Source organism: Myotis davidii, unplaced genomic scaffold (genome assembly GCF_000327345.1).
Source record: "Myotis davidii unplaced genomic scaffold, ASM32734v1 scaffold81, whole genome shotgun sequence".
Taxonomy (NCBI): domain Eukaryota; kingdom Metazoa; phylum Chordata; class Mammalia; order Chiroptera; family Vespertilionidae; genus Myotis; species Myotis davidii.
In genome coordinates this window covers 287,438-305,546 of record NW_006291554.1, presented here as the reverse complement: position 1 = coordinate 305,546, position 18,109 = coordinate 287,438, and the positions used below count along the sequence as shown (strand labels likewise).

At 59.6% G+C, this 18,109-nt stretch overlaps 2 protein-coding genes across 4 annotated transcripts in view; one reads left to right on the top strand and one right to left on the bottom strand.

Moving 5' to 3' along the window:
* Positions 1 to 15,025, top strand: part of VILL (villin-like) — a 28,968-nt gene extending 13,943 nt beyond the window's left edge. For 2 of the 3 annotated variants that reach the window (XM_015564846.1, XM_006765071.2), the window contains exons 2-20: positions 2,096 to 2,159; positions 2,325 to 2,399; positions 2,702 to 2,907; positions 3,649 to 3,757; positions 5,308 to 5,418; positions 5,701 to 5,900; positions 6,316 to 6,394; positions 6,499 to 6,597; positions 7,584 to 7,722; positions 8,096 to 8,196; positions 9,200 to 9,337; positions 9,457 to 9,615; positions 10,135 to 10,314; positions 11,068 to 11,219; positions 12,102 to 12,246; positions 13,648 to 13,842; positions 14,005 to 14,076; positions 14,281 to 14,562; positions 14,810 to 15,025. In XM_015564846.1, the coding sequence (XP_015420332.1) occupies positions 2,097 to 2,159; positions 2,325 to 2,399; positions 2,702 to 2,907; positions 3,649 to 3,757; positions 5,308 to 5,418; positions 5,701 to 5,900; positions 6,316 to 6,394; positions 6,499 to 6,597; positions 7,584 to 7,722; positions 8,096 to 8,196; positions 9,200 to 9,337; positions 9,457 to 9,615; positions 10,135 to 10,314; positions 11,068 to 11,219; positions 12,102 to 12,246; positions 13,648 to 13,842; positions 14,005 to 14,076; positions 14,281 to 14,562; positions 14,810 to 14,923 (2,619 nt within the window). In that variant the 5' untranslated portion in view covers position 2,096 and the 3' untranslated portion in view covers positions 14,924 to 15,025. Of the gene's footprint in view, positions 1 to 1,456; positions 1,872 to 2,095; positions 2,160 to 2,324; positions 2,400 to 2,701; positions 2,908 to 3,648; positions 3,758 to 5,307; positions 5,419 to 5,700; positions 5,901 to 6,315; positions 6,395 to 6,498; positions 6,598 to 7,583; positions 7,723 to 8,095; positions 8,197 to 9,199; positions 9,338 to 9,456; positions 9,616 to 10,134; positions 10,315 to 11,067; positions 11,220 to 12,101; positions 12,247 to 13,647; positions 13,843 to 14,004; positions 14,077 to 14,280; positions 14,563 to 14,809 lie in introns of those variants that run through there. The other variant, XM_006765070.2, reaches the window with a different exon arrangement.
* A 294-nt stretch (positions 15,026 to 15,319) lies between these two features.
* PLCD1 (phospholipase C delta 1) overlaps positions 15,320 to 18,109 on the bottom strand; it is a 12,488-nt gene continuing 9,698 nt past the window's right edge. Inside the window, exons 7-15 of the mRNA XM_015564862.1 lie at positions 17,955 to 18,107; positions 17,724 to 17,873; positions 17,472 to 17,630; positions 17,077 to 17,236; positions 16,757 to 16,873; positions 16,231 to 16,409; positions 16,010 to 16,142; positions 15,784 to 15,933; positions 15,320 to 15,637 (exon numbers count right to left, since the gene is read on the bottom strand). Of these exons, the coding sequence (XP_015420348.1) occupies positions 15,552 to 15,637; positions 15,784 to 15,933; positions 16,010 to 16,142; positions 16,231 to 16,409; positions 16,757 to 16,873; positions 17,077 to 17,236; positions 17,472 to 17,630; positions 17,724 to 17,873; positions 17,955 to 18,107 (1,287 nt within the window). The 3' untranslated portion in view covers positions 15,320 to 15,551. The remainder of the gene's footprint in view (positions 15,638 to 15,783; positions 15,934 to 16,009; positions 16,143 to 16,230; positions 16,410 to 16,756; positions 16,874 to 17,076; positions 17,237 to 17,471; positions 17,631 to 17,723; positions 17,874 to 17,954; positions 18,108 to 18,109) is intronic.

The window sequence follows — 18,109 nt, the reverse complement described above, 5'->3', positions numbered from 1 at the left end:
TACCTCTCCTTCCGCGCTTCTCTCTCCTGGGCACGATCGGAACCGCAGAGCACGAACTCCAGTGGCTGTTGCAGGTTCTGTGCTTCTTACAAGCCCAGTTCTGTTTTAAGGGTTAGGAGTGTCTGTGCCTCATGTGCCCAGCCGGCTCCCGTCCGCTGTCTGTCCGCGGCTTCAGGGCCCTGTGTGCAGAGTCTGTCCTGAGTTTGCAGAGCCTTTGTCTTGTCCGTGGAGCCTGTTTTTGTCCCGAGCCTACTTTCAGAGCCTTGTTTTCAGAACCTGGGTCTTCCTAGTGTGTCCCTCTCTCCCTGGCTTTGATTACAGAAGCTGCCCTGCGTGTACAGCCTGTCCCATCCACAGAGCTTGTCTGGGGTCCTTGTCTGGGCCTATCTGCCTACAGACACTTCCTGTTGGCAAAGCTTTGCCTGTGTGAGTGCCTGTCTCTAGACAATGTCTGTCCTTGCAGTCTATTTCTACTTCAGAGCCTGGTTCTGTCTCCAGAACCTGAGCCCTTTTGGTCCCGTCTATGACGTTTTCGAAGGCCGCTGCCTGCGTTTCCCTGGGTAGAAACGGCGTCTGCTTGCAGGACCTACTTCCTATGAAGAGCCTATCGCGGTCGGGGTCACTGTGTCCATCTGGGAGCACCGTGGCTCTCTGCACAGCCTGGGCCCGCCTGCACGCTTCACTCCTGATCCCATGTGTCCCCGTTAGCAGAGCCTGTCTCCGGAACCCATTCCTTTCAGGGAAGCCTGTCCCTGTTTGCAGAACCCGGGCCCTCCACCGAGCCCAGCCGTGTGGCGGGAATTAGCCCGTGTCTGTGGCATCTGTGCTTGACCACAAAGCTCATTTCCCTGTCGGCTGCTTTCAGCAAACCCCCGTCTCTGAAGGAACTTTCGCTGATACAGAGCCTGTCTGTTCGCAGAGCCTGTGTGGGCTTAGCCAGCCTCTCCCTATCTGAATGGCCTGTCTCCAGAGGCCTGTGTCTGTGTCTTTTTTCAGAGCCGGAATCTCATTGTCAAGTTCATGAATGCTTGCCCAGGCCCCTCCCAGCTCCCTGGAGGCTGGCTTCCAGTCTGCATCCCCCACCCTCACCCTCACCCTCCCACCTGGGGAGAGGCTGGCCATGCCGCCTAAAGGGCCTTTGACTCAAGCGCCTGCTTCTGTCTGGGAAGCATTTCTCTGACTGAAGATGCTGTGCCTGTTTGCAGACCTTAACGCTCCACCTCCCTGTCCATATCTGCAGTCTGTCCTTTGTATAGTCTGCCCCCTTGTCTTGAGGGTTTGTCCCCAACCACAGGCTGCAAAGCTCCCCATGCCTGCAGAACCTGTGACTGTTTGCAGAGTCTTTTTCGGCATCCACGGTCTTTGCTTGTTGGCGGCCTGTCGGAATTTCCCTGGGACAGTCCCTGGCTGCAGACCTCATTGTCGTTGGGAGAACCCTTGCCTGTTGCATCCCGTTCTTCCGCCTGAGGAAGCTGCTGTCCGTGTTGGCAGAGCCTGTGCTTGTGTGCAGAGCCTCCTTCTGTCCGCATCGCAGCGCCTCTGCCTCTGCAGGTGCCTGTCTCTTTGCCTTGCCTGTTCCTACTGGTCCGCAGAGCCTCTGCCTGGTTGCAGCCCCGTCCCTGTGTGTGGAGCATGTCTGTGTCTATAAGATCCAGTCTCATTTCAAGAGCCTGTCCCTGCCTCAGACTCTGTTCTCACCAGCAGAGCCGCAACCTGCCTGCAAAACCTATCACTGTCTATGGCAGATCCTCTGGCTGGCTGGCTGGCTGCATGGCCTGTTTCTAACTCCGTCTGTTTGCCGAGGACATCCCTGGGTCCAAAGCCCATCCCTGCCCACAGCGCTCAGTCCTGTTTCAAGAGCACAGCCACAGGTGACAAACCACGTCTCTGTTTGCCAGGCCTCTGTGTGGGTGGGCTTCTGCAGTCGCTGTCCTGGCTCATGGGCGGTTGTGGTTTATAGAGCCCTCCTAAGGCCTGGCAGGCGAAGGGCTAGGAGGAGGGTGCTTCGGAGAGCTGTAGGCAGGGAGTCCTTGCTTGGAGGCCAGGGTCTGAGAACTCTGGCTCTGGTTTCCTTCCTGGCTCCCATCTGGCCTAGGATGGACATCGGGAGCCTCCCAGACATCGAGAGCCACAGGGACCTCCACATCTGGATCATTGAGGTGAGGGGCACGGCCGGCCAGCAGCGTTGGTGCCACCGAATGGGTGCGATCTCCGGAACTAGGCTTCTCTGGGCATCCACTCAGTGTCCCGCCCACCCCAGAGGACCGGGGGGGTGGGGTGGGGGGGGGTCTCCTGAGTTGTCACTAGACACCTTCCTCTCCCAGAACCTGAAGTTGGTGCCTGTGCCCGAGGAGGCTTATGGGAACTTCTTTGAGGAACACTGCTACGTCGTCCTCCACGTGAGCACTGGGGAACTGGGGGGGTCTGTCGGAGGGGGTGGCATGGCCCAGGTGTGGAATCTGTTGGTGCAGAGTAAGCCCCGCCCTGGGAAGAGGCCTGCTGGAGTCCCGTCCCCCAGGGGCTGCTGCCTCGGAGGCTTCTGAGCCCGCTCCTCCCCGTTCTAGGCCCCCTGCCCACGCTCCCCAAGGCCCTGGGCCCATCTTGGGCCTTCACCTCAGTGTTCACTCATGCCTTAGCCCTCCGCCCCTCCCCACCCTGGAACCTCAGCTCCTTCCCCACCCCTCAAACTCCTGGGCCCTAGGTCCCCCAGAGCCTGAGGGCCACACAGGGGACACCCAAGGACCTGCACTACTGGATCGGAAAGAAGGCAGACGCAGAGGCGCAGGGCGCGGCGGGCACCTTCGTGCAGCACCTACAGGAGACCCTGGGTAACGCCACCGTGCAGCACCGCGAGGTGCAGGCCCACGAATCCGACTGTTTCTGCAGTTACTTCCGCCCGGGGGTCATGTGAGTTTAGTTCGCACCCGTTGTGTCCAAGTGTTTGTGTGGACGCACGTTTTTCATTTCTCTTCGGTATACACCCAGGAGTGGACACCCATGTTCTGAGTGTGTTTTTGTGTTACTGTGCCCAGTACAAACATGTCTTTTGCTGTTGACATGTATTGAGTTAATAGTTGCAATATATGAGGTTGAACCATAGGAAATGGCCAATAGTTGATCATTTTTGTTTTATACAATTGAACCTAATACATGCATATAGTGTATATATAAACACATACACACATGTGTACGGGCACATGCAGGAAATGTGCCGCTTCTAAATATGTTTACCTACAGATGGGCATACCCACACACACTCATGAATACCTAAGTAAAATGTGGTCATTCATATATCAAGTGTTATGTAATTCCATTTATATGAAATGTTCACCTACACACATATATGTTGTTGCCCGAATTCCACACACTCACATCTATACTCACATGGATGAACAGATACACATTATACCCCCGCAGGCAGGTATACCTGTATATATGCATGCATGTGTCCACATATTAACACATGGATAAACACATACACACTGTTGCACCACATGTGGCCATGGGCTTGCACACATGGTCGTGTCTACTTGCACACGTGTGTTAAGCACATGTGTATCCCCACTTGTGTGCATGCACGTGCTCATGTCTGCACTCACTCCTGCACATGGCAGAGCATGTCTTCCATGGACCCCATTCCCTCCTCAGCTACAGGAAGGGAGGCCTGGCCTCTGCCCTCAAGCATGTGGAGACCAACATGTACAACATCCGGCGATTGCTGCGCATCAAAGGGAGGAAGCACGTGTCAGCCACTGAGGTGAGGACACAGGGACCCCATGGGCTTCTGGGTCAGCTCAGACTTCATGTACTGAAGCATAGGGACTGTGGAGGGTGCCAGGGGATGGGGAAGGGGGACCATGGGCTGTCATCATTCCCAGATGAGCTTTTTCCTAAATTTATTTTTCAATTGCAGTTGACGCACATATTATATTAGTTTCAGGTGTTCGACATAGTGATCAGACATGTGTGTAACTTACAGAGTGATAAGGCCTATCTTGAATGAGGAGAGAGAAGGCAGAGCCAGGCTTGAGGGGTGGGGACCCCTGCCATGGCTCCTGTAACCCTCAGTTTCTTCATCATCTCGTGGCCATATTAAGAAGTGGGGTGGGGCCAAAACCGGTTTGGCTCAGTGGATAGAGTGTCGGCCTGTGGACTGAAAGGTCCCGGGTTCGATTCCGGTCAAGGGCATGTACCTGGGTTGCGGGCACATCCCCAGTAGGAGATGTGCAGGAGGCAGCTGATCGATGTTTCTCTCTCATCGATATTTCTAACTCTCTATCTCTCTCCCTTCCTCTCTGTAAAAAAAATCAATAAAATATATTTAAAAAAAAAAAAAAGAAGTGGGGTGGGGAGAGGGGCGAGGCAGACAGGATGGTGCACCTGGAAGGTCCTTATAAGCAGGACCAGGGGAAGAAGCATGGTTTGGGTGGGGGTACACAGCCCCACAGTCTCATACACGTTGTCACTGTCACCCATAGGCACACACACTCCCACTTTCCCCTGGGGCCACTCTAGTCCGTTGGGTGCCCTTACGTCCATCTGTCTGGAAATTATTGGGAAATACTGATCTTGGTAGAACAAAGCATTCTGCTGCCCTCTGGCAGGCGCCTGGTGTAATGAGCATTCAGGTGTTTGATGTTTATGGTGGGAATGAATCTGAGCTGCACATGTTAATGCCTACATGGTGTGTGGCAGCCGCACAGGCTCACACACTGTCCCCCACAGATTCAGTGACCCACATCCCTGCTCATGCAGGGACACTATGCAGCCCCAGTCTTTGCCCGTTATCCGGGACTAATTGTTTACTCTCTGGATGATAACTATGCTTATCCATAGATAACACACTGTTCCCCACACAGACACACGGACACTGTCACCCATGAGCCCACACACTTGTTCATATTTTGTGTTCCCCACATATGGACAAGGACATGTACACACATGGGTAAACATGCACACCCGAATTGTATACATGTGTGTACATACAGCTACAGACAGGCATTGAGTGAAAGGGTCATAGCCATGGCCACCCTGTGAAATGCAGCATTCCCTGCAGCCACCCGTGCCCAGTGATGCACACAGCCACAGAGTGGCCCTCAGGGTGTCATATGGTTACACAGATGGATGCCTGCACACCATAATAGTAGTGTCATGGTCTTACATACATACAGTTGCACACAGCTTCATGTACACAAGTGACACACCCAAGCTATGCTCACACAGGTAGGGCCGGGCCGGGGAACCCCTCCACTCAGGGGCTGGAGGTCTGACACCCCGTCTCCCGCCCTAACCTCCTGGCTTGGGCAGGTGCAGCTCTCCTGGGAAAGCTTTAATAAGGACGACATCTTTCTGCTGGACCTGGGCAAGGTGATGATCCAGTGGAACGGGCCCAAGAGCAGCATTCCCGAGAAGGCCCGGGTCAGTGTCTGCCCTGGGAACTCAGGGGTGCAGGAGGTGGGGAGGGGGGGTCCTCCAGGGGCCCATTCTCCAGCCTGGCTCTCGGCTCCGACCTGAAAAGAAACTACTCGATGTGGGCGGAGTCCAGACCCTGCCTGCACTGGTGGTACCTCTGGATGCCAGGAGAAGGGGACACCCTCCCCCCACCTCTGGGAGTGGAGCGGTGACAGGAAGGTCCTGGGATGCTGTCTGGGGGGTGAGGGGCTTGCTGGGAAGCCCTGACTGCCAGGCCATCTCCCGCAGGCCCTGGCCCTGACCTGCAGCCTCCAGGACAGGGAGCGTGCTGGTCGTGCCCAGATTGGTGTGGTGGAAGATGAGGCCAAAGCCTCTGGCCTCATGGAGATCATGGAAACTGTGCTGGGCCGCAGACCGGGCAGCCTGTACGCCGCCATTCCCAGCAGAAGCATTAACCAGCTGCAGAAGGCCCGCGTCCACCTCTACCAGTGAGCAGACCTTGGGAGTGGGCAGGGCGGGTAGAATAGGCCAGGCCTCCATGCCCGCTGTAACAGCAATAGCAGAGGGTCCCAGAAAGCCCTCCAGGAAAGGCTCATGGGCTTCTGGGGCAGGCCTTGTGGGACCTTGGGCCAAATCTATACTCTTGCACAACTGCCTTAGAGAAACCCATTGTACAGACAGGGTGACTGAGGCCCTGAAAAGGCCCGGTAGTCGCCTAAGGCTCTACAGCTAGGCTGCAGTGAAATGAAGACTTCACCTCAAGGCCCCAGCCTCCATGCATTTGCCTGGAGGTCAGGGTCGAGGTGGAGGCAGGTAGCTGGGGAGCGGGGGCTGAATGTGGCCAGTGTGGAGTCAGGCTGAGCTGGAGGCTGAGCTGACCACATCTGGATGCCTGCCCTCCAGTATCTACCAGAAGGATAAGGATCTGGTGATCCAGGAGTTGGCGACCCGCCTACTGACCCAAGACCTACTGCATGAGGAGGTGAGAGAGACCTAGCCCCAGTCACCCCATCTGTCCCCACCTACCCCACCGTCCCCTCTACCCAGCCTGGACCACCTACCGACCAGCCCCACTCTCGCTGCCAGGAGTGCTACATCCTGGACCATGGGGGTTGTAAGATCTACGTGTGGCAGGGACGCAGGTCCAACCACCAGGAGAAGATGATTTCCTTCAGCCAGGCTCAGGTGAGGCTGTGGGGGCCTGTCTCCGAGGGACACAGCGCTGCCCTGGATCCTGGAGGGGAGGCAGCCCTTCCCTGCAGTCTAAGCCAGGAGACACCCATGTCCTGGCTGATGGAGGACATGGCCCTGCATGGATCTAAGCTGGGAGACACACCTCCCTGTCTGAGGGAGGAGAGACAGCTCTGCCCAGTGGTCTGAGGGGGGCACAGGGCCCTCTCTGGGGAACTGGAGGCATGTGGTCTGCCCTGGGCGGCACCCAAGTGTCAAAGGCCTATGTGGCCTTGCCTTGAGGTCTGAGGACTGACCAGGGCTGGTGTGGATCTAGCCTGCAACTGTGGATCTACCCTTGAACTGGAATCAAACCTGGGACTCTTCTGTCCTCTACCTGGGGTCTGACGGGTTGTCATGGCGGGGCCTTCCTGAGACCGGGCCTAAGAGACCCTGTGTGTCCTCAGAGACCTCGGAGAAGTCTACCGGCAGAGCCGGCTCCGAAAAGCGGGGCGTGAGCTCGGTTAATGACTGCTGCTCAGGGTTCGGCTGGCCCTGCAGCCTGCGCGACCCGGTCCCCACGGGTGGAGCGTGGGGAACCGGCTCCGAAAAGCGGGGCGTGAGCTCGGTTAAGACTGCTGCTCAGGGCTCGGCTGGCCCTGCAGCCTGCGCGGCCGGTCCCCACGGGTGGAGCGTGGGGAGTCCCCCCCCCCCCCCCCGCCCACTCCTTTTCTAGGAGGGAAGATAGGGCTCTACCTGGGGTCTGACGGGTTGTCATGGCGGGGCCTTCCTGAGACCGGGCCTAAGAGACCCTGTGTGTCCTCAGAGACCTCGGAGAAGTCTACCGGCAGAGCCGGCTCCGAAAAGCGGGGCGTGAGCTCGGTTAATGACTGCTGCTCAGGGTTCGGCTGGCCCTGCAGCCTGCGCGACCCGGTCCCCACGGGTGGAGCGTGGGGAACAGGGGGCCCTGGCACATGGATGTCTCCTGGCTCCCGCCCCAGGGCTTCATCCAGGCCAAGGGCTACCCCACCTACACCAACGTGGAGGTGCTGAACCAGGGCGCCGAGTCCGCCGCCTTCAAGCAGCTCTTCCGGACCTGGTCTGAGGAGCAGCACCAGAGCAAGAACCTGGGACTGATCCGTGAGTGGGAGGGGCGGAACTGGAGGCGGGCCTGTGGGCGTGGTTAGGGGCGTGACTTAGGGACTTCACCCAGAGCCTGGGCGCGATGGGCGAGGGGCGTGGCCTGGGAGCGGGGCTGTGCTGTGGGCATGGCCTGTGGCGGGATAGACGATGGGGCGGGGCCTGGGAGCGAGGCTGTAGGGCGGCATCCAGAGCCTGGGCAGAATGGGTGAGGGGCGGGGAAGTGGGCGTGGCCTGTGGGCGGGATGGGCGAGGGGGCGTGGCCGGAGGAGGCCTCTTGACGGATGAGTGGGTCAGGTGGAGGCCGATGAGGGGGCTTGCGGGGCCTGGACAGCGCAGCAGGCGCCTGTAACACCCTGTGCCCCACCCTCAGGCAAATTGAATCAGGTAAAGCTGGACGTGGTCAAGCTGCACAGCCAACCTGAGCTAGCCGCCCAACTCAGGATGGTGGATGATGGCTCTGGGAAGGTGGAGGTGAGGGGTACGGGCTTGGGGGGGGTGCGAGGACCGGGGGAAATGGGCACACAACAGGGGGTAGGCTTTGTCTTCAGGTGAGCAGTATGGTTGCTTAAAGCGACCCCACTACTCTCAAATACACATCTACACACAAAAGGAGCCACTCAGGGGCGTGGGTACACATGCATACAGCCCCCCGACAGCGCATTCATATCATGCCTAATCCATCATTCACAGACATGGCCACTCGCTCACATAACACTCACAGGAACCCTCGGACACTTACTTGTGCCCTTGGGTCATAGGTATGACAGCCAGACCTCTGATAACATAGACACACATACACCTTGTAAGTGCACTTAATCACAACCCAGTACACAACGGCAAGAATCAACTGCACCAATTCTACTATCACACAGGATTGGTCACATACAACCATGTACCGCCAGGGACACACCCACACAGGGACACAGTCCCATGATCAGTCATAGCCCCTCACCCCCAACCCCCAACACACAGTCACACACCGTCAGCTTCTTCTGCAAGAGGCAGGATTCTGGATGCTCTGGTCTGAGGAACCTTCCCAGTGGCAGCTGTCAGGCTCTGTGTGGGCACAGGATGCCCGGGCACTGTTTCCTGCCCTGTCCAGGTGGGCACTGTTCGCCCCACCTTCGGGTGGGAAAAAGTGAAGCTCACCTAGGCTGACGGGGATTTGACTAGGTTTGCTTGGTTTCAGAGCCCGTGCTCACTACCCACAGGAACAGGAAATCACGCTGTTAAGTGTGCGGAAGTGTATTCATTGCCGTCTTTGAACAGGCTTTGTGTTTTCAAGTGACTCTTGAGAAAGGGAATTTTCCCCAGAGCCCTAAGGCCTTGCTCAAGCCCAGCACAGAGCATGGGGTGGGTGCAGAGTTGGGGGCGAGCCCCTTGCCTGCACAGATGAGGTGGAGAGCTTCCTGGCCAGGCACCGGGTGAGTTGGGATGGAGGAGCCACCTGTGCCCGTTGGTCCCTGTTCCCCAGGTGTGGTGCATCCAGGACTTAGGCAGGCAGCCTGTGGACCCCAAGCTCCATGGACAGCTGTGTGCAGGCAACTGCTACCTTGTCCTCTACACATACCAGAGGATGGGGCACATCCAGTACATCCTGTACCTGTGGCAGGTGCGCAGGCCCCGGGGGGGTGGCAGGCACCTCCCAGCCTCGGAGCTGAAGATCTGAGAATGGGATGTAAGAGTTGCTCCAGGCCCTCCCCACCCTCACCCTCCACCCCCTGTCTGCAGGGCCACCAGGCCACCAAACGGGAGATGGCGGCTCTGAATGACAACGCCGAGGAGCTGGACCTCATGTACCATGGAGCCCTGGTGCAAGTGCATGTGACCATGGGCAACGAGCCCCCCCACTTCTTTGCCATCTTCCAGGGCCAGATGGTGGTCTTCCAGGTAGGACCCACCTTTGCTGCTGTGGCCACAGCCTCATGGCTCCTCCCTGGGCCGGCGACCCTTCTATCTACATGCTATCCCCTCTCAGGCCAGGGCCCCGTTGACGCCCGCCCCCACTCTGGTTTCTTGGTGCTTGTCCAAGGCCCAGGAGCTCCAAGGGTGATGATCCCTGCCCAGGTTTCTCCCCCCCAGGCCTCAGAGCCAGCCACAAAGCAGGAGCACAGGGGAGGAAGTTTAGTTGAAAGCTGGGACCTTGCCTGGGATCACACAGGGTGGGAAGCTGGTGCCCACTTCCTGCCTGCAAGCCTGGGGGAACTATGTTATGCCCTGACTCCTTGGAGATGGGTTGAGGGATCCATTGAGAAAGGCCTGGTTCTTCTACACTAGACAATGGACTTCTCACACCCCCACACCCAGAGGGTCCGGAAAAACAGTGGTCCCTGGGCCTCGAGGCAGTTTGTCCCCTGCTGGGTCAGCCCCTGGGAGCCCTTGCCGAGCTGAGGCCTATTCCTCCGGCAGGGGAGCACCCAGCACAGTGGGAAGGGGCAGCCAGCATCCGCCACGAGGCTGTTCCACGTGCAAGGCACCGACAACTACAACAGCAGGACCATGGAGGTGCCAGCCCGGGCCTCCGCCCTCAACTCCAGCGATATCTTCTTGCTGGACACAGCCAGCATCTGCTACGTCTGGTTTGGGAAGGTACCGCCAGCACTGACCACTCGGGCCCCGGGCAGGGGTGCCAGGCAGGGATGGGGCCCCTCCCCAGGGGATGCAGACTTCTGTCCAACCTTAGACGGGCTTGGAGGGGGGTGGGGGGAGATGCATCCCCTCTGGAACCTGGGGGAAGTTATCAATGACAGGAGGGTCTGGGGCTGCACAGGTTGCCTCCTCTCCTTCCCGCCTGGAGTAGGGAGCCTCCCCCTTCTCACATCTCCTGGGAAAAGGAGGAGGCCTTTGCCAGAATTTTCTCTGATCTTCAGCCTAAACCAGTGGCCAGCAAACTGCGGCTCGTGAGCCACATGCGGCTCTTTGGCCCCTTGAGAGTGGCTCTTCCACAAAATACCGACTTCTGCGCATGGGCCACGAAATTTCGATCTCACTGTACGTGCGCGCCCGCACGTGGTATTTTGTGGAAGAGCCACACTCAAGGGGCCAAAGAGACGCATGTGGCTCACGAGCCACGGTTTGCTGACCACGGGCTAAACCCTAAATGACCCCCAAGCCTGGGAGTCCCCAACCCGTGCTCCGGACCCAGAGAAGGCCCCGGCCCCTGTGATCCTGATCGGCGGGGGAGACAGAGGCCAGGAGGGGCAGGAAGGGCGATCCCTTGTTCGCACCTGTTCCCCCATCAGCATAGGTGTCCTGTGACATGGGCCCCTGTGAGTGGGCGGCCGTGGGGCTGGCGGTGAAGACCCCTCCCCTGCAGTGCTGACCCAGCTATTTGCCTGCCAGGGCTGCAGCGGGGACCAGCGTGAGATGGCGCGGAGGGTGGTCACCGTCATCTCTGAGGACGAGGAGGACAAGGAAACAGTGCTGGAGGGTCAGGAGCCTCCCCACTTCTGGGAGGCCCTGGGAGGCCGGGCCCCCTACCCCAGCAACAAGAGGTGACAGGGTGGGGAGGAGGTAGTTCTTACAGAGGATGAATCTGAGGCCCAAAGCGGGTGGGCTAGTTAAGGGTCACACATGGAGCTGGAGGAGCCAGACTAGAACTGGGGACTCTTGGCTCCCCACCCCAGGGGGTCCCAAGAACACAGCCCCCTCCTGCTTCTCTGCCCAGCCCTGGGAAACTTGCATCTGGAAGATGCAGGGCAGGCGGGGCAGTGGTGCCCTCTGCTGGTTGAATGTGCTCCCTGCATGGTCCCAGTCCTGGACCAGAGGCAGAAGCCATTCCCCAACCCCAGAGTCCCCAGGAGGGTGTGTGTGTGTGTGTGTGTGTGTGTGTGTGTGTGTGTGTGTGTGTGTGTGTGTGTGTGTAGTGTGCAAGGACAGTGTACATGCGTGGTGTGTAAGTGCACAAGGTCAGGGAGGAGGGAGCTGAATCCTGGGCCCTTTGTATTGTCTGCAGGACCCGGTTTATGCCCCTCACTCCCCCAAGTCTCCTGAGCTCCTAAGTGGCACTGTCCCCCTCTCTCAGCCTAACTTCCCTCCTCGCGCCTTGGGCCTGAGGCTGATCCCAGCCAGGGGCGGGACCAGGGGCTCCTCTCTGCCAAAGACAGCAGGGCTCCGGCTCAGGCCACCCCACGCAGCCAGCGTCCCTTTCGGGTGCCCACTCCTGGGAAACTGCATGGCACAGCTGTGCCACAGCTGGCTGGAGCTAGAGAAATCACCCAATCTGCTTTCCCCACTGACAGACTGGGACACGAGGCCCAGAGAGGAGCAGGGCGGGTGGACTCAGGGGAGGGCCAGCCCCTGGGTAGGAGCCCCTGGGCTGAAGGCTAGCTCGGCCCAGGCCGTACCCCTCACAGCCTTGTGCCCACACCGGCCAGCCTCCCCGAGGACGTCTCCGGCTTCCAGCCCCGGCTATTTGAGTGCTCCAGCCAGCATGACCACCTGGTCCTCATGGAAGTGGTGTTCTTCAGCCAGGAGGACCTGGACAAGTACGATGTCATGTTACTAGACGCCTGGCAAGAGGTGAGGCAGCCTCCGCTGGCCTACGGAGGTGTGTCGTATCTGTGTAACTGGGTGTGAGTGTGTCTGTGTGTGTTCCTCACCATAGGAATACACGTAAGGCGGCAGGTGAGTCTGTGCAACTGTGACACTGAGTGTGCGACTGTGTGACCAAGGGGGTGAGACCATGGGTGTCACAGCCAGCCTTTGGGAGACCATGACTGTGATCTGGAATGTGTGTGCGATTGTGTCTGGCTTTGTCGTTCTGTGTAACTCCCTCTGCCTTCAAATGGTATGTGGCTCCAGGTGACGGCCTGGGGCTGATATGTGTCCATGTCAAGTGAGCAACTGTCAGTTAATTGAATGACTGACCATGTGTGGTGTGAGATGCATTTGCCTCTGGGTATATGGCTGTGTGGAATGGCTACGTGGTGGTTACTGCCTGTAACTGGCCAGACCAGCCACAGCTGAGATGATGTGTGTATGAGACTGGCGGGCTGTGGGTGTGACCGAGTGACTGTATTTGGGTGGCTGGGTAATTTCTGTGTGGCTATATGCAATCGTGTTTTGGGCTACCTGTGTTTTTCAGGCTGGATGTGTGCGCCTGTGTCATTGAGTGCGATTGTTTTTATGCGCAACTGGGTGTGACTATGGGTGACAGTGGATGGCCGTCTGACGGTGGTGATGGATAATTGTGTCTGTGTAGCTGTGATCCTGTGTGTGTGTCGGCCACGGTCTATGACACTCTGTGAGTGTGATGAGGCTTGTAGACCTCCATGTCACTCGGAGCAAAACCGAAGCCCCTGCTACAGCCCTGTTTGGCCACACACACACACACACACACACACACACAAACAAACCACGTGCCTACCCCACTTCGGCAGCGGTAGCCTCTGGGCTGCTCCTCAGAGATGCCGGGCAGGCTCAGGCCTTCGCACTGGTCGTTTCTTCTGCTTACACTTTCTCCCCAGATATACACATGACTTGTTCCCTCACCGTGGGATCTTGATTCAAATGTCATCTTCTCAGGGAGGCTCCCCCTGACTTTAATTCAAAGTTACATTCTGTCCACCATCACCACACTTGCATTCGTTCCCTGCCTTATTTTCCTCCATCTGCTATATGACATGTTTTTCTGTCTCCCCCAGTAGAATGAAAGCTCTGGCAAGGGCAAGGATTTTTGTCTGTTTTTCTCTCACTATTGACTCCCCTGGCCCACCACAGGTACCCAGTGAATATGTGTGGATTGAATGCATGTAGACACATATGCTTGTGACCTTCTGGAGTGTGTATGGGTGTGTGGGCCTGGCAGCCAGCCTGCTGTGTGTCTGGTATGTGCTTTGGGGGCTCTCAGACCACCTGACGGGCGGGGTGGGAAGGATGCAGTCAGCTCTGGCAGCCCCTCCACCTGCCTCTGTGGCACAGATCTTCCTGTGGCTCGGGGAAGCAGCGACCAGGCAGAAGGAGCAGGCGGTGGCCTGGGGCCAGGAGTACCTGAAGACCCACCCGGCGGGGCGGAGCCAGGCCACACCCATCGTGCTGGTCAAGCAGGGCCATGAGCCCCCCACTTTCACTGGATGGTTCCTCACCTGGGACCCCTACAAGTGGACCGAGAGTGAGGTCTGAACCCCCAGCCCCACCCTTATCCAGGGGAAGAGGGGCTTGCCCTGTGCGGACTGAGAGGAGGCCTTGCCCTGCCTGTGGGTTGGGAAGACCGGGTCTTGCCCTTGGGGTCCCCTTGGTGCCCTTCCCTCTCACCCCCACTCTGATTCTCGCCCCCAGAACAACCAGTCCTACAGGGAGTTGGTGGAGGGCAGCCTGGAAGTAGTGTCTGCTGTCGCTGAGATCACAGTAGTGAGTACTGGGGCCCCCCAGGCCTCCCCCCGGGGCTGCGCTCAGTGGGCATGGTCCAGATGGGCAGAAGGGGAGAGGGAGGAGCCAGGCCCTGGAAGGTGGCGGGGGTTGCAGCTGGGGGCACGAGGGCCAGTGGGCTCAGTGTGGCCGCCCCGTGGGAGCCGACCCCTCACCCACCCCAGCCTGAGTCCCCTCTATGGACAGGAGGTCAACAACTTCCGGCTGCCACGATGGCCAAGCAACAGCAGGAGAGGCTCCTTGGCCCCGCAGACCCACAAGGGCCCCCAGGACAAGTCAGAGAAAGAGCTGGAGCTGGAGCTGGGCCCCAAGGCGGGCGGCAGCAGCACCAGCATCAGCACCAGCACCAGCACCAACAGCTACCACAGCAGCCCCGGACCCATGGCCAACGGGTACCTGTCCCGCAAACAGTTGATGTACCAGGCCGCCAAGGACCTGCCAGAGGGCGTGGACCCGGCCCAAAGGGAGGTAGGTGCCCGAGACCCCCGCCACTCGCTGCCCCAGCCCTAACACACCTAAAGCTAAGCTGGAGGCGCCTCGGGTGACACCCTGGTGGTAGGCAGTGGGCAGGTTGTCCGGGGAGTTGCGTGCTCCAGAGGCGGTGATGGGCAGAGGGAGATGGGAGAGGGGAGCCCTGAGCCCTGGGATGACACCTCTGGGCGGGACAGAATTCTGGGCTCAGGGGCACCCTTCCCTGGGTCTCCCTCCCCCACAGTTCTATCTCTCGGACTCTGAGTTCAAAGACGTCTTTGGGAAGTCCAAGGAGGAGTTCTACAGCATGGCCAAGTGGAGGCAGCAGCAGGAGAAAAAGCAGCTCGGCTTCTTCTGACCCCGGGCCCTGCCGCCAGGGCACGCACACGCCTGAGCCCCGCTGGGACTCCCCGGAGCGTACCTGAGCCCCCTCCCCATCAATAAAAGCTTGCGGCCCTCACAGGTGTGGTGCGTGGGCTTTCACGTCTGGGTCACTCAGCAGGTCCGCCTCTGGGGAAGGGCCTGTGGGGCTGGAGGGGTGTCTCTCTGCCCCCTCCTCCTCTTTCTTGTTGGTCCCGCCTGCCCAGCGGCACAGACAGCGCCCTCAGTACAGTGTGAGTGTGGGAAGGAGGCGAGTGAGGTGCTGGGGTTCCAGGGCTCTCTCTCTCATACACACACACACACACACACACACACACACACGTGCATGCACTTACAGGAATTTGCTGGCGTGCAGGTAAAGAGGCCACGGAACTTAGTCTTAAGATTTTTATAAAAACCCTCAACCGAGGGCCGGCCAGAGGGTGGAGAGGGCCGCAGTGTTGTTCTTAACGGAGGTGAGGACAAATCAGGGCCCAGGCCAGCTCCTAGGACCCGGGAGAGGCAGCAGCACAGACAGTGTGTCAGAGCCAGGGCAGGGCGGGCCTCCCGCTCAGAGCGCGAGGCTGGGAGCAGCGCGCCCGCCCTGCCCTGGGCCGCTCCCACGCCTAGTCCCGCAGGGACACCTTCACAAAGAGGGTGGCAGATGGGTGCTGGTCTCCGTTCTTGGACAAGAGGTGCACGTGGCGGTATCCTGGCAGGTGAGGGGGCGGGAAGGAGCACACAAGGAAAGTTCCAGTCACTCGGGCGGGATGCTTCAAGGGACAGCCACCCCCGCCCAAGAGATGCCAGGCCCTGCCCCCGCCCCCTTGCCCTCCCCTCCCCTGGACAAACACTCACCCTGCTTGAGGCTGTTCAGGGGGATGGTGCTCTGGCCAATGAAGTCGTTCTTGGAGGAGGCGTCATAGTCCTCCACCACGAAGCGCACCAGGGCCAGCTCGGGCACCCCCACCTCAAACTCGAACTCCGTGTCCCACCACGGGTTGAAACCTGCGAGCACGGGCACTGTGTCAGCAGCTCGGACACCAGCCGCGGCGGCCGGGCCCAGCCCCGCCTCGGCACGTACCGTTGTTGGTGACCACCGCGGTCTGGCGGCTGGGCACGTCCCGGCCCACGCCGTGGACCTCCACCGTCACCTTGGGGTCCACGATCGAATTCTTGCTCTTGTTGACTTTCGGCAGCTGCTGCCCCGTGATGACCTGCGGAAGGGTGATGGGCATGAGGAATGGTACCGAGGGGGAAGGGGGGGAGGGGGTGGGCTCCTGGCCCTTCTCTGGCCGGCCATACCCGGATGCTGAGCCGCTTCCGAGTCCACCAGGGCCCCTGAGCCGGGTTACGCGGATTGAAGGTGGAGTTGGGGTCTCGCAGGAAGGCAGGCTTCAGCACGTACCCACAGGCCCCGTTGTCCTGGAAGCGGCCCTGATACACATCCATCTCTGGGCCAGGCGTCTGGAAGTTCAAGGCCACTACAGGTAGGACAGAGCAGTCACGGGCTGTGGGTTGGCTTCAGGGGCCCTAGAGCCCAGCCTCCTCGGGGTACACGGAGGCCTCGGAGACACAGGGTGAGGCAGAAGCAGGGGCCTGTATCGCTGCAAGGCCTCCTGCCCTCCAACCGACACTCTGCACCAACCCCACATTGCATTTCTGGTGCTAAAACTCTAAGGACTACGATGCTAACGAGGGGGGCAGCTCCCAACTGAGGTCACCAGCTCCTGAGCCCACACACTCCTGCATCTGGCCCTGCCCCGGTCTTCACGGTCTCCTGGTCCCTGGCCCTCAGCCAGGCGTCCTCCCGGCCCCAGCCAGTGCATACCGATCTGGCAGCCCCCATTCCACATCTCCACGGGGCTGTAGTTGGAGGAGTCGGTTCTCCACCCAGCAGGGTAGATCCTGCTCAGGTGAGTCACGTTGTGGCGGACAAGGTTGTTTCCTGAGGGGGGTACGGGATGGTCAGGCAGGGAGGCCTCAGGTGTGCCTGAGTCCCTCCCACCAGCTCTGCTGGAAGCAGCAGGGAATGCTAACTTTGTTCACAGGCAGGGGTGGGGGTGGGGGTAGGGGGAGCCAGGTCGGCCCTGGCCCCAGCCCGGATGGTCGGACAGGGGCAGCACCCTCAGGGTGCAGGGCGGGGCTCACCTGACTCTTGGAGCAGCCGGAGGGTGCGGTTCTCAGAGAAGGACGCCATCTCATAGAACGCCTGCCCCGGGCTGCCAGGGCCGGAGAAGCCCCGGAAGTGGACACTCTTACAGTAAATGACCATGTCAGACAGCTCCTTCACTAGCCTGAGCTTGTCCTCCTGGGGGCCACGGGGAGGCCCGCGTTAGAGTCAGAGGTGGGGGCAGGTGGACACTGAGAGAGCCAGGAACCCAGACACAGAGAGACAGAGAGAGGGAGACAGACACAGAGAGGGGGCAGAGGGTCTGAGTGGCAGCCACAGAGAATTGAGACAGGGCAACCATCCCACCCGGCGATGGGGGGTGAGGATGGGGGAGGGCCCAGGGCTGCCCTCCCCCCACAGCTTCCCCTCGAACCTTGGGCTTGTGCTGCACTCGGCTCCTCACGGCCTCATCCTCCATCTCGGCTGCCTCGTCCTCATCTGACACGACAATGGCCTCAGGGCCACCTTCCCCGCTGGGGGGCTGGAGTCCCCCTAGCTTCTTTCCCTTCAGCACGATCTTCCCCTTCAGTTGCTACGGATGGAGGGGCAGCTGGTCAAGACCCAGCTGGCCTCCCAGCCAGTCCCCCTGCCCTCTTCTCTGGGCACCCCCGTGCCCACTGTGCACCTCAGGGGATGGGAGGCTGGTGGTGGCCCCTTCCAGCGGCCGGTCCAATAGCATGGAGCCCAGAATCGTGCTCAGGTGTCGCGCCATCACGCGCTGCTGCTCCAGGCTGCAGTGGTTCTCCAGGGACAGGATGACGGGGTAGGGGGACGCCTGGCGGTCCAAGGCAGATTAGGAGGGGTTGGCCACCCCTAGCCTTCCCCTCCTCACCCCCACCCCCCAGGGTGTGGCCACCTTGAAGGCGTAGTCCCGAATGGCCCTGAGCACGTCGCAGAAGAGGATCTTGGAGGTGAAGGTGTAGCCGTGGTAGATGATGGGCTCCTGGTTGGGTCCGTCCCAGCAGTCCAGCTCCAGGCAGCGGCAGCCTTTGCACAGCGCCCTGTAGGGGG